At 41.0% G+C, this 10915-nt stretch overlaps 1 protein-coding gene and 1 long non-coding RNA gene across 3 annotated transcripts in view; one reads left to right on the plus strand and one right to left on the minus strand.

Moving 5' to 3' along the window:
- Positions 1 to 10830, plus strand: part of LOC117960919 — a 15963-nt gene extending 5133 nt beyond the window's left edge. The window contains exon 3 of the long non-coding RNA XR_004660264.1: positions 10815 to 10830. This is a non-coding gene — a long non-coding RNA (uncharacterized LOC117960919). The remainder of the gene's footprint in view (positions 1 to 10814) is intronic.
- Positions 1 to 10915, minus strand: part of strn (striatin, calmodulin binding protein) — a 27114-nt gene that overhangs the window by 4881 nt on the left and 11318 nt on the right. Inside the window, exons 2-11 of one of the 2 annotated variants that reach the window (XM_034899222.1) lie at positions 9502 to 9605; positions 7410 to 7483; positions 5792 to 5870; positions 4756 to 4926; positions 4143 to 4278; positions 3880 to 4042; positions 2906 to 3016; positions 1505 to 1651; positions 981 to 1117; positions 223 to 398 (exon numbers count right to left, since the gene is read on the minus strand). In XM_034899222.1, the coding sequence (XP_034755113.1) occupies positions 223 to 398; positions 981 to 1117; positions 1505 to 1651; positions 2906 to 3016; positions 3880 to 4042; positions 4143 to 4278; positions 4756 to 4926; positions 5792 to 5870; positions 7410 to 7483; positions 9502 to 9605 (1298 nt within the window). The remainder of the gene's footprint in view (positions 1 to 222; positions 399 to 980; positions 1118 to 1504; positions 1652 to 2905; positions 3017 to 3879; positions 4043 to 4142; positions 4279 to 4755; positions 4927 to 5791; positions 5871 to 7409; positions 7484 to 9501; positions 9606 to 10915) is intronic. The other variant, XM_034899223.1, reaches the window with a different exon arrangement.

Here is a 10915-nt window from a genome sequence, read left to right on the forward strand (position 1 = left end):
GATTGGCTGCTTAGAAATTAAGTGTTAACGAGCAGTTGGACAGGTGTACCTAATAAAGTGGCCGGTGAGTGTATAATCAATACCACAGTCCACTTTAAGCTGTTCATTTTCCTCCTTTTAGCTGAGAGAAATGAAACCTCCAGTAGGAATTGATGTGAAATCAGTCCGGGTTGTGCTATAATAGTGTTTGCAGGTATTTAACTTGTGTAAATACATTCTTACTTTTTGGCAGGAGCGGTCTTTTGCAGGTTCCACATCTTGAGTGTGTGGTCCTCTGAAGCAGTGACCAGGACGGGCTCCACAGGGTGAAAGGCCAGGGCTCGAATCCCATCAAAATGGCTCCGAAGAGTGAATTTAGGGTTCCATGTCTTTCTCATGGCATCTTTATTGTTGCCAATCTGAGGAGGAGACATCTAATCAGAAACTCAACATCCAAATATCAGTGTTAATATCTATAATCAGAAGTCTTCAAATGAGCCGCAGCTTCTTTAGTACTTAGAGAGTTTAGTGTTTATTTGCACAAATAACAAACCAGCAAAACATTATTCATTCATGTATAAAAAATGGAGTGAAAAGTGAGATTAAATAACCCAAAAGGTAGTGTAATGTGTTTCTTCAACATTAGGGTGCATTGACATTCTGTAAATAACTTGTTTGTTGATATAAAAAAAGCCTGCTATCACATTAAAATCCATCTTACGTTTTTATCGCCATGTGACTTTGACATTAGTATTGTAAATAAGATCTCAAAAATAACTTCCAATATTACACTTCCAAAGCCTCTTCCCGAACACCGCTTGTAAAAATAGCAGTTTGACACACGTTTTCAGCATATGTGATGTGACTTGGATTAGAGGAGGAAGGTGGGATAGCTGCTTTTTAAAAAGGCTCCAATGATAATATGAACTGTAAATAGTTTCTTTCCCCCAGAGACGGCGGTCCCATCGCTCTTAAAATCCATTCTGCCTCCTTCTACTCACATCGTATGCCAGACTGTCAGCCTCGTTTGCCACGGTGAGTCCAGCGAGCTCCCCCAGGCCCAGCTCGCTCTCCATGGCCTCGTCTGTACCCATAATGAACGGCTTTCCTGAGCTGGGCGGGAAGGTCATCGCCTCAACTGGGGAAAGAACAAACAAATAAATTAACAAATAAATATACAACCACTGACTTTATGTCCTTTTTTATTTTCTATATGCTACCTTCGTTTAATTATTTAAGGAACTCAACATGCCAAGCCCCTCGAGGGTTTCCTGGGTTTCCTTTGCATGTCTTCTTTACTTCATGTTTTTTGTATATGTAACACTGTTGTTTAAGACAGTCATACATTGTTGCCCATGGACTACAGGCGGAAAATAGCACTTTGTCCATCCATCTTCGACCGCTTTGTGCTTAAGCCTATTGCAATACATCTCTCCCTGTTCTTACAAGGTTAATGTTTTATTGTGTTTGAATAAATAATATTAAACTTAATCGCTACAATCTACAGCTGTTTTTGCTCATGCACCTTCGTCTGGTCGGTTCCCTTCGTGCTCGTTGAACCGGACTGCGCTGGGCCGGGATTGGGGGGTGGATGGTGGAGGCTGCATGTGGGACAAGTCCTCTGCATCTCTCAGGTTAGCCAGCATGTCCTGCAGCTTGGACCGGTTTGGCCCTGTTTAACAAGTCAGGTTAACAGTGTTACTGAACTGAAACGAGGTGATGGAGACCGGAGAGAAAAAAGAAACAAAAGAGGCAAAAAAAACCAAACAATACAATATTTTATTTAAGAGCTTTGAGTACAAGCTGAAAAAGAGAACACAGAAAGAATATAGAAGAAAGGCAGCACTGAAAGAGAATAAAATTAATAAATTAAAGTATGTAAAAGAAAAGAAAATGGGAAGGGAAGTCAGCACCAGAATTCTTGTTAGATGAATTGAAGAGGTACAAAAAGGATAGAAATATTGTATGTTTATCTAGTGTGAGCTGTGAGGAGAGAGTAACATAACAAAGAAGGATTTTGTGATGGCTCAGCCCAGGCAGAATCATGTAGTGAACCAAGTATGGGTGTATTATTTTATGATCACAAGCATTTTACATGTGGGGCCTTAGAATCTAACCATGGTGCAAATACAGTATACCCATTGTACAATTGCCCAAAAAATCCTAATTTTCTCTAACCCACAAAAGTGATCAAAAATGCAGACAGCCTATGAAGATCAAAAATAGATTTCTGTTTAAACCAGAGATGAACTGAGTTGTTGATCTCATGTTTCAATCACAGTAAAAAAAAAGAACCAGCAGCAATGCAGAGTTGGGCCTCGCAAACGTGAAATCTAAGAGCTCTCCGCCACTGAATGAGGCTGCATCTGAAGTGGGCTGTTTCTCTGAGAGCAGGAGCTTTCAGCTCAAAGAGTCACTTTCCCGAGTCACTGAAAAAAGCCGAAAAACAGCAGCAAAATGACTGTAGCATCAACGTGGCTGACAGATGATGATGATGTTGAAGATGGTGGTAATTATGTTATGACTGATGCTAGCCCAGATGGGACAGAGATGGACGTGTCAACACATCAATGATATTTGACAGTGTGGACAAGATGATGAGGTGAATATGATTTAAAATATTTAAACGGGAGAGAAATACATGCATCAAGCATTACAGGTTTTTTGGGGGTAGAAAAAAAAAAATGTGGCAGATTTTGTACATTCAAAAGAAGACAGAAGAGACATTCAGTATGAAATGATAGACGGATGGACAGAGCGATATCAAGTAGAAGGCATAATAAGGAGCAGCTGAAAAAGGAGATGAGAAAAAAAAAACAGCCAAGATGTCTTGTTTCTGAATTGAGGCGTTTTGGCTGAACTCAAGAAAGTCAGGCTTTAAAGAGAGAGGAGTAGGAGGGAGGCAGCAACGCCTGACAGGACTTACTCTTCACCCCCTTTTTCCCCTTGCGCTCCTTTCTGTACTGCTCCTTGAGTTTGGTTATCAGGCCCGGGTCCACGTCCCAGGCCTCAGAAACGGGACCTTGCTCGTCCTTCTCTACACAAGGGGAACAAAACCACGCCGAGTGTTGAGTAAACTGCTCTTGTCGAGGCCCGAATGGCCTGGCATGGTGGACAAGGTGCAGAGACCTCTCTCAGTCTCTCCTGGAGGTTCCCAAGTCTCCAGAAGAGTAGTAGGCCTTTGAGACCGGAGATGAGCATCTTTTCTAGTACTAATACCACCTCAGTAATAGATTCTAAATATCTTGTTTAACCTTTTTAGGTTCTCTTTTCTATTGAAAGACGTGTGTGGTGGGAGGAAAGTTAATGCCACGTGGGGAATTCTTTCATTTAAACATTGAGTCATGACATATCTTATCCTAAAATCATCACTGTGTAATCTTTGTGACAATCAACATTTTGTATAGACATGACTCAAATACGGTTTGAATACAAAAACACCTCAGCATGACATTAAGCCCATTTTTTAAAATCAAGGACCGGGAAGACTTAAAGGGATTCAGGTGGATTTGACGACACACAGGAGTGGAAGAGACATTGTGGTCACAGGCTGGCTATGGGAACACACAGTGGAAGAGATCACAAACTATGGGTTAAACAGAATAACATCCAAATATCATGATTTATGACCACAGCGTGATATATGAATGACGAGTACTCAATGAACAAGTACCAAACTATGAGAAAAGGACAAATTCAGAGAAGCAGGCACATTATAAGATTACAGCATTAAATAATTATTAGTGATATTTCCAGTGCCTCTGAAACAAGTGTTTTCAATTTGTAAATTTAAATGAAACAAGCCCATCATTGTGCAAGGGAAAATAAATAAGAATGTTGATATTACAGACACCATAACAGTTTCTGTGGTGTTTAGACAGTGACTGATCCAAGACTCACCCCAGTCTGTGCCGTCCCCGTTTCCTCTGGACTCCGGCGAGGTGTCCATCTCGTCAGGGCTGGACAGGAAGTCAAAGCCCTTTAGCGCCTCTTCAGTGTCAGGATCCTCACTAGTGTCCATACTGGCCGGCGTCGTTGACGACGGGGGCTTCTTCCTCAGGATCTGGGCCAAATATTGAGTCCCGTTATTATATTATACCACAGCGACAACTTCTACTTAACTTTGTGTGATTGAGGAAGATGAGGGCAGACTGTTTTCTTACCGTCCTGGATTCCACATTAGTCCTGTCCCTCCCGTCACTATCCTCTTCATCATCTTCATCGCTGAAATCAGCTGCCGCATTCTCAATGAACTTGAAGGCCTCCAGTACAGCGCTAGTGTCAGAGAGCTCAGCTTTCCTGTGGAGGAGCAATGACGCATATCAGTATGCTACAGTTTCAATAAAAAGTAGTAGTATCTGTACCGACTGACCCCGTCACTCTTAAGTGCAACCCACATGTAGCAAACTGGTGTGTGTTGCCATTAAAGGCCACTTTGTCATTTTGGGCTGTGCAAGACAAAAGTTCACATTTAAGACAAAAAATGTGTCTGTCAATCCAAAAATGGACTTTCAGAAATGACTGATGAAAACTGATGGTTTATTAAGAGCTTCGGTAACCAAAGACTTCACATTCTCCTCCTCTTTTGAGAGTTTTGGATTCCAAGAAGTGCCCACGCTACAAAAACAGCTTGTTTATAGTTTTGCTACACTTTTACAACAAGAGAGCAGCGCAGATTGCACTAGTTGATGACATGTCTCTGCTTGCATCAGTCTGAAGTATGAACTTGTAATATTGTCGCTCAGTCTATATATAGTTTTAGAGGAGAATACTTACCCTCTGGTGCCCATGCCCTTTGCTGATGTGTCTGTCCCATTGACCAAAGGCTCAGTACTGGTTCGTTCCCCTGTCCTCCCGCCTCCATCCCCGGCTAGTCCTAGCAGCGCTCGGACCCGCTGGGACTTTACATCTAAGATGGTGTCTGTGTAGCCCACCTCCTGCAGGTACCTGGAACGAGTTTAATTTACTTAAACCTAGTTGCAAATAGTCGAACCAAATTTAAAAGTGTCATTTATGGTTTCTGGGTACCTGGTGGTATTTGTTATTTATATAGATCCATTTTTGTTTGATACCTTTTGTATTTTTTTAAAGTGAAGAGAGTGTTGTGTTTGGTTGTCTTGTAGTGGGAACTAAGTGTTAATAATGTCTTTTAGTGAACTGTCTTGTGAAATTATAATCAATAAACACATTGTTAAAAAAAAAAGTGTCATTTATTGCGAAAGGAATAAAAGCATGAGTATGTGTAGTGTAATATGGAGGAAGTTTGGATGAGAAGATGCAGAAAGAGATTTTCATAAGGCTGCAAAGGCCATTTAAATGAACTCCTATACACATTACACTTCATTTACTACAAAAAGTGCATCAGGATCAGATTTGAGGAAGAGTTAAGTACTATTTTGGTACTGTCAAAAGTGTCCTCTGGCAGTTGCCCAGTCAATGGTATCAGCTCTGCTGAGGCAAGAAGAGCTACTCAACAAATATTACACCTATGCAGAAGAAGCTCTAGCAATTTGAGCAAGCAACTGACTGAAAGGGAGGGGTGTCTTAGCACATTATTGATCTGTCCCTTGACAGAGAGTAAAGAATTAAGAGGAAAAAAAACAAAAAACAGAGCAGGTAATGAGTGCTGCTGCCCATGTGAGGGAGCTCTTCCCCACTAATGTTTTGTGCCATGAAGTTTAAGGCACAGTAGTATACTTCATGGAAGAAATGTAACTAGGAGCTTGGTATCTCAATACAGTTAATTCTAGTGCAGCAATTTAGTTTTGTGGGTTATAGAATGTCAGAGAAGGATTAAAGCACGTGCGCTTACTGTCTGAGGAGCTGACGGCCCTGTTTCCAGGACAGCTGATTGTTGAGCGATCCAGAAGACTCGTTCTCGTTGGCCTCATCTGCAGGAGTAAAGGAGAACACAAATCAGGGCTCCACAAACAGCACAGCCTCAGCCTCTGACATTATTTCCACTCTGTAAACATGACCAGAACATTCCCGCACCACAGCATCCTGGCAACTACACACATTTGGCGCTTAGTTGCTTTTAGCAAGTCCACAATGGATTAGAGTTAAATGGAAAAGGGTATTGCTTTTATTTAAAATTGTGTGTGTGGAAAAAATAACCAACCATTTTTGAAAACAGCTGTGGCTGAGAGTGTAATTTGTATTTAAGCTCTCCAACCCATTCAGCTTTTTGTTTATGGTTGAATTTGGATCAACTTATTAGTCTACATGTTTAACTTTACAAGCCTCCAATCAAATATTTACATCCCAGTAGGTAATTATTCCCCTATGAAGATGGTGTACACAACAGCACTAGCAGTAAAAACAGAAAGAGATTTAAAACCCATTAGCAATGGCTTGGTCTCAATGCTACAACACAAACATTTGATATTTCATGACGCATTCCGACACTTTCAAAATGGCTGGCTCCAACAACGTCCCATGACATACTGGAAAGAGCACTGAAGTGTGTCTGTGCCTGCAGCATCCAGAACAACACCCACTCTTTAAGACTGTCTACGGCTCTGACAACACAAGAAACGATGGGATTCAAAGCCCACTTTGATATTCAACAACGTCAGCACTCTGCTCGCGAGTCAGATGGGAATTTTACATGGGACAGAGAGGCGCGTTAACAAGATCTGTGTGTGTGTGTGTGTGTGGAGGAGATTGATTCGGCAGGGCAAGATGAGAGTGCCTCAAAAAGTGGGTCATACCTAATTCAAGCGGGTGAGGAGAGGGCAGGTGCACCGCTGTATGAACAACACCTCCCACTCCTCGTCTACTCCTCTTCCACCTACAGTAACACCTCTCCCCTTCACCCCCGCCCCCCCTTCATCAACACTTCAAGGGCTCGGGTGCTTTGAACAGCCCTCATGAATAGAGATGAGGAGAGGGGAGAGGAAATGTAGCAATCTAACTTAACGATGGAAGAGAACTTGAACATGAGAGGCCATTTAAAGAACAATAATATAACACAGTACAGGTAGTGCACTGACACCAGAGTGATACTGATATAAAACTAGTTACTGTAAAGGGTGAATGCTTAAAAGTGCGAGAAACATTTTAGAGCTTTAAGATTTGAGGGGATAAAAGCACTTTGAGATTTATGTAGGCTGTGTGCCTTCTTCTCACTTCACACATCATGAATGCTTTCAATCTATTATGTTTTTAAATCAACTTGTTCACATTTGTTATGTTTTTATCATCTTTAAGCAGCTTAATATTTGTTGGTCACAACAGATCAGTAACAACAATGGCACTCTGCACTCAGGAAAGGACACCAAGCGAAAAGCTACTGAGGAAAACAAGATTCAACATGAATGCGGCCTTCGCATGCGTGGCAGTTCTGTCACTTGAGGTATGTATATTCAACCATCCCAGTGCTTCAGTATGAAGAGTGGAGATGACTGTTTGAGCCACCATAGACTTACCAGAGTCGTAGCTTGGAGGCTTCATGTCACCTTGATTTAACTCTGTCCCATATTTTAACTTGTGGTACTTTGCTCTGAAAAAAAAAGAAAAAGTGGATGCAGACAAATAAGCAAACAGGTCGGATCAAAAAGGTCTGAGAAGAAGCTAATTAAAAAAATCATTATGCATGGCATCTGCATAAGCTTTGAAAGTCATCCCAACACCAACTAGCTCTACTTTTCAAAAACACGTTCCTTTGTTTTGACAGTTTCACATTTTTACCAGATAGCATTATGTATCATGGTACAGGAAACATGTCTCCAAGTTGACATATTCAAATTGCTATTTTTGTCAGAATTTTTTTTAAGACTACAGTAAGATTACATTTACTACCATAGAAGACAAAGAAGATCAGCATATTTTCACATTGCGTTTCCCCACAAAAGTGACTTTAAAACAGTTTCTATTAATTAAATTACAAATTGTTTTAGCCGTCTATGCAATCGTGCGCAAAATCACATCATCATAGGATAATGAAATTGCAATGCATGCAAGAGACATTTATCAGACTCTTCACACATGTAAAACAAAAACTTAACTCACTGCTACATATTAATAGTACAAAATACACATATAATCACAATCTAATTCCATGGGAAGGTGATTCACAAAAACAAAACAAACACCTGGCGTTTGATGGGTTTGGGCTTTTGCACTACTGAGATTTCTTAAAATGGCACACATCCACATCAGTGGTAAAGAGTCAATACAAGGAGAGCTCCCTATGATCCAGAGGAAGACACTCATGGTCAAATTCATTTTAAATTGGGTACATCTCACTTTCAGAAAGCCATTTCTGATATAGCTTTCAGATACCCTCTGAGACATGGCTTGTTGCTTAGCAACCAGGGAAAGTGGTAGTCATTCTGGGTTAAGCGTTGCTCCTGAGGCAGAGTTTGCGATGATCTCACCGGGGAAAAGTAGATAAATATATACTACAAATAGCCAGAGGACAAATCCAAACTTCAAAAATCAAATGATGATATTCCTCAGAGCACAGGTTGGCAAAATGTAACTAACCTCTGAGCTGACTGGAAGAACAAAGTTGGACCAGGAGGTCAGTCTGTGACCTGTGATGAATGTTGATGACAGACAGTTTGGGTAATAATTTTACCGTATGCCTTCCGCTTCTGTTCCGAATGAATGTGGATAATCTATTAAAATTGCATTTTTGTCTAATTGTCTGATTGCTCTTGTTTCTTACCCCGTTCGACTTTTTTCCAGCAATTACCATGGCTATAATCTATAAACCTACGAGTCAGCTTGTAAAAAACTGGAATTATCCTTTAAATTGATTGGGTTGACCCTGGAGTTTATTGAAAGAAACCCTGGACTAAATGCTTTACACATACATACGAAGTCTACAACTTCAGAGTCTGTTTGAATAACATACTCAATGGCTTAAAGTCACATTAATAGAGACGTGTAACGTGTTGAAATCACCAATATATATATATCTCTGTTCTAGAGGGCAGCCATGCGTCAAGGAGCAAGGCAAATGCAAAGTGTATCACCACAGTTATCACAGGGACCTTTTGTGTGACGGGCTAATGCACATGCGAATGAGAACAATGTAATTCTTCTGGTTTACTGGAGAAAGAAAGCTGCAACAGTGACCTCATCTTGGGTGGTGAAAGAATTCCTCTCTCCTTCTTTCCTGTCTCGTCCTTCTACTAAGGACGCTGCAGAGTCATCAGCATCTGACAGCAAATAAAGTCTTCATGCCAACACATGCTCATGTCCAGAGACATCACACCAGCTGGACTCGGGGGGGAATCGCTCTGACTCTCTCGCACCAATACAGCTGAGACATTACACTGGTACACTTTTACACATTATTAAAAAATGTGCAGAGAGCTGCACTCTGGAGGGTACTAGCTCTGTGCAGGTGCAGCAGATGTTCATTTGTTGACCAGTGAGAATCTCACACTGCCATGTTCTTCTTTTCCATATTTCTCAGAAGCAGGAATTTATTCTTAGGAGCATAACTAGCAGAGATGTCTGTGTGTATTGTGGGTGGGCTGAGGCAGCAGTGGGTGGTAAGGAACTCACCTCTCTTGCTTCAGTGCATACTCCAGCATTTTGATCCTCCTCACAAGGTCTTTCTTCAAGTTCTCCTGGCCTTTCCTCTCCCCCTGTAGGAAGGCGATTTGGGCCTGAAAACACAAAAATAGGATTGTCAAGTAACATTTTAAAGTAGTAAAAATTGTTTTTATAAATAGAATTTATATTTCCAATGTTTTGGCATATTAGATATGAAATAGCTCGCAACCAAGACTGGACTTCAAAGACAACCTTCATGAAGCAGCATCTGAGAACAACTACTTCCGTCAAGACAGAAATAGGAAGGATGTCACATCAATATGCGTGGCATGATGGAAAAAAAAAAAGCCATTCTGTCCTATTCTATTTTAATCTAACCTACTCACTCTCCCACACACACCCCCATCCATCCCTACTCTAAAATCCCTTCCCTCTGCACATCACTGTCTCTATTCAGTAACAGGCAGCAGCTGTTGACGCACTCAGTCTGAGTCAGCACTACATTACATTGAAAGGCTGGATACCACAAACATGCATGTCTGTGTGCACACACTTGTAATGAGAGTAGTGGAGGTGAACGGAGCAGATTGGGCAAAACTGTATCCATCTTACTGCGGAACAAGACATTTGTACTATTGTAATCATCACAATATAATTTCAGCCTTTCAAATGAAAAAAAAAGATAAAGAGAAAATCACACTGTGATAGTCTAAAGGGTATCTAAGTTTAGCTAGTTAGCTTTAGGCAGGACTGCTTTATCTGGTGTTGGAATCATTGGCAATCTCACAATTCAATTTGATTCAGAATTGATTTTTAAGGTCAAAACAATTCTTGAATCAATAAAAAAAAAAAAAACTTCTTTAGAGTCCATCTCAGTTGATTAAAATCCCCAGCAAGACAATAACTACTCTGTAATCAGGAGAAAGTAACAGAATAATTTGATCAAATTTTAATCGCGATCACGATTTTGACTTCCAACGATCAAATTTGCGCGATCGAGCAATTATTTTTTCGCTCCGGGTTTTTTGCATAGCCAATCTACCGCTCCGTAACCCCCTTTATTTTTCAGACAACAGCAGTGACCAGCGCTAGTCGGTGCTAGTTAGCGTCTGTTAGCTGTTAGCTTCTCTAGGATGCACCGGTGCTAATGTCCTCGCATCCGCTGCTATGCTGTTTATATGGATATGGTTTAATTTTGCATTACATGACCCATTTCTTCTGTAAAGCCGTGCCTGAGTTGGATCTCTCCTCTACTCTCTCTCGTCTTACTCTCCGCGTCCGGCCACACAGCGCCAGTCCACACTTCTGACATTTGTCTACAGTTTACATTTTTTATTAACACAGCTGTACACTCACCGGTCACTTTATTAGGTACACCTGTCCAACTGCTCGTTAACACTTAATTTCTAAGCAGCCAATCACA

This window comes from Etheostoma cragini, chromosome 17, assembly GCF_013103735.1.
Source record: "Etheostoma cragini isolate CJK2018 chromosome 17, CSU_Ecrag_1.0, whole genome shotgun sequence".
Lineage (NCBI taxonomy): Eukaryota > Metazoa > Chordata > Actinopteri > Perciformes > Percidae > Etheostoma > Etheostoma cragini.